Source organism: Bipolaris maydis, assembly GCF_028858645.1.
Source record: "Bipolaris maydis strain C4 unplaced genomic scaffold PSV08scaffold_6, whole genome shotgun sequence".
Taxonomy (NCBI): domain Eukaryota; kingdom Fungi; phylum Ascomycota; class Dothideomycetes; order Pleosporales; family Pleosporaceae; genus Bipolaris; species Bipolaris maydis.
Genome location: NW_027093862.1, coordinates 395481 through 396558, shown reverse-complemented (window position 1 = coordinate 396558; position 1078 = coordinate 395481). Strand labels below are relative to the sequence as shown.

The following is a 1078-nucleotide window of genomic DNA, read 5'->3' as shown; positions in this document are numbered from 1 at the left end:
ATGCGAAGCTAAGTATATAGGCTAGGTAAAAGTAGCTACTAAGGTAATTTAGCTACGACGGCTGTTAGCTAATTTAAACTAAGGTAAGGGTAATAAAGAGCTAACTACTATTCTTATAAATAACTAAGGTACTATCGCTCTAGTAAGCAACCTATTTAACTATAGAAGAGTAAAGTATATTAATATTAAATAGCACTTTATTCGCGAAGCGTAAGAAAACAGCAACGTTAAGGTTAAATATATTCTAACAACGCTATAAGTAGCTAATAGCCTTACGAAGGCACTACTATAAGAACCTTTTAAACGTTTTTACATAGCCCTTAGGCTCACAAGCAAGGCAGAAAAATAAGTACTCTTCTCCTTTTTCCTTAATAGTTTTAGAGTTTAACGAGGCTAACTTATAAGGCTATAGATTATTAGCTAAGGGGGAGTGTTAAATGTATGAAACGTTAAAGGTGAAGGAAAGACTTGTGGGGTGGCTGGTACCCAGCCACCTAATATTTTCACCTATATATACTCGCGCTCCAACTACCTTAGTTAGCCAATGAATCCATTATCAAACCAAACTCACGACTTACACTACTTTGCGAGAAACAAAACATTTAGTGAGTGCAAAGACCTATCTTTAGCAGTTATAGTTAAAGTTAATAAAGCGTCGTTGCTAAAGGCTTTGTTCAGTTCACCGTACATAGGCACATCATGAAGCCTCTCAACTCTCCTATCCTATCCCATCAGTCAATCCCGGAGCTCCTGCCGTCGCCCGGGACTAAATCATGTTCCCAGAAGGCCGAAGTCTTTACGCAATCTGAGACTTCACCAGCGCACCTTATCTCTACCTCGAAGACCCCACTCAATCCTAATTCAAATAGGGTGTCTATTCAACAGCTCAGCCAAATCCCAAACGTTAAAAGGGATTCAACAAAAGCATCAGATCTAGCAGTCCTTCCGTTTCCTTCTACTTGTACCTTACCTCCACCTACTAGATTTACGAAATACATGAAAACGATGAAGTCTAAATCTCAATAGCACGGCTTGATATTACTGCCTCTAGCACGCTAGATAGTTCGTAAACGCCGCG

At 39.3% G+C, this 1078-nt stretch overlaps 1 protein-coding gene across 1 annotated transcript; it reads left to right on the top strand.

Annotated features, from left to right (window-relative positions):
- Positions 1–563: 563 nt before the first annotated feature.
- Positions 564–1078, top strand: PSV08DRAFT_292135 (uncharacterized protein). Its single transcript, XM_014219731.1, has 2 exons — positions 564–605; positions 679–1078. Exon 2 carries the CDS (start codon positions 700–702, stop codon positions 1024–1026), a length of 327 nt encoding a protein of 108 aa, XP_014075206.1. The 5' UTR covers positions 564–605; positions 679–699; the 3' UTR covers positions 1027–1078.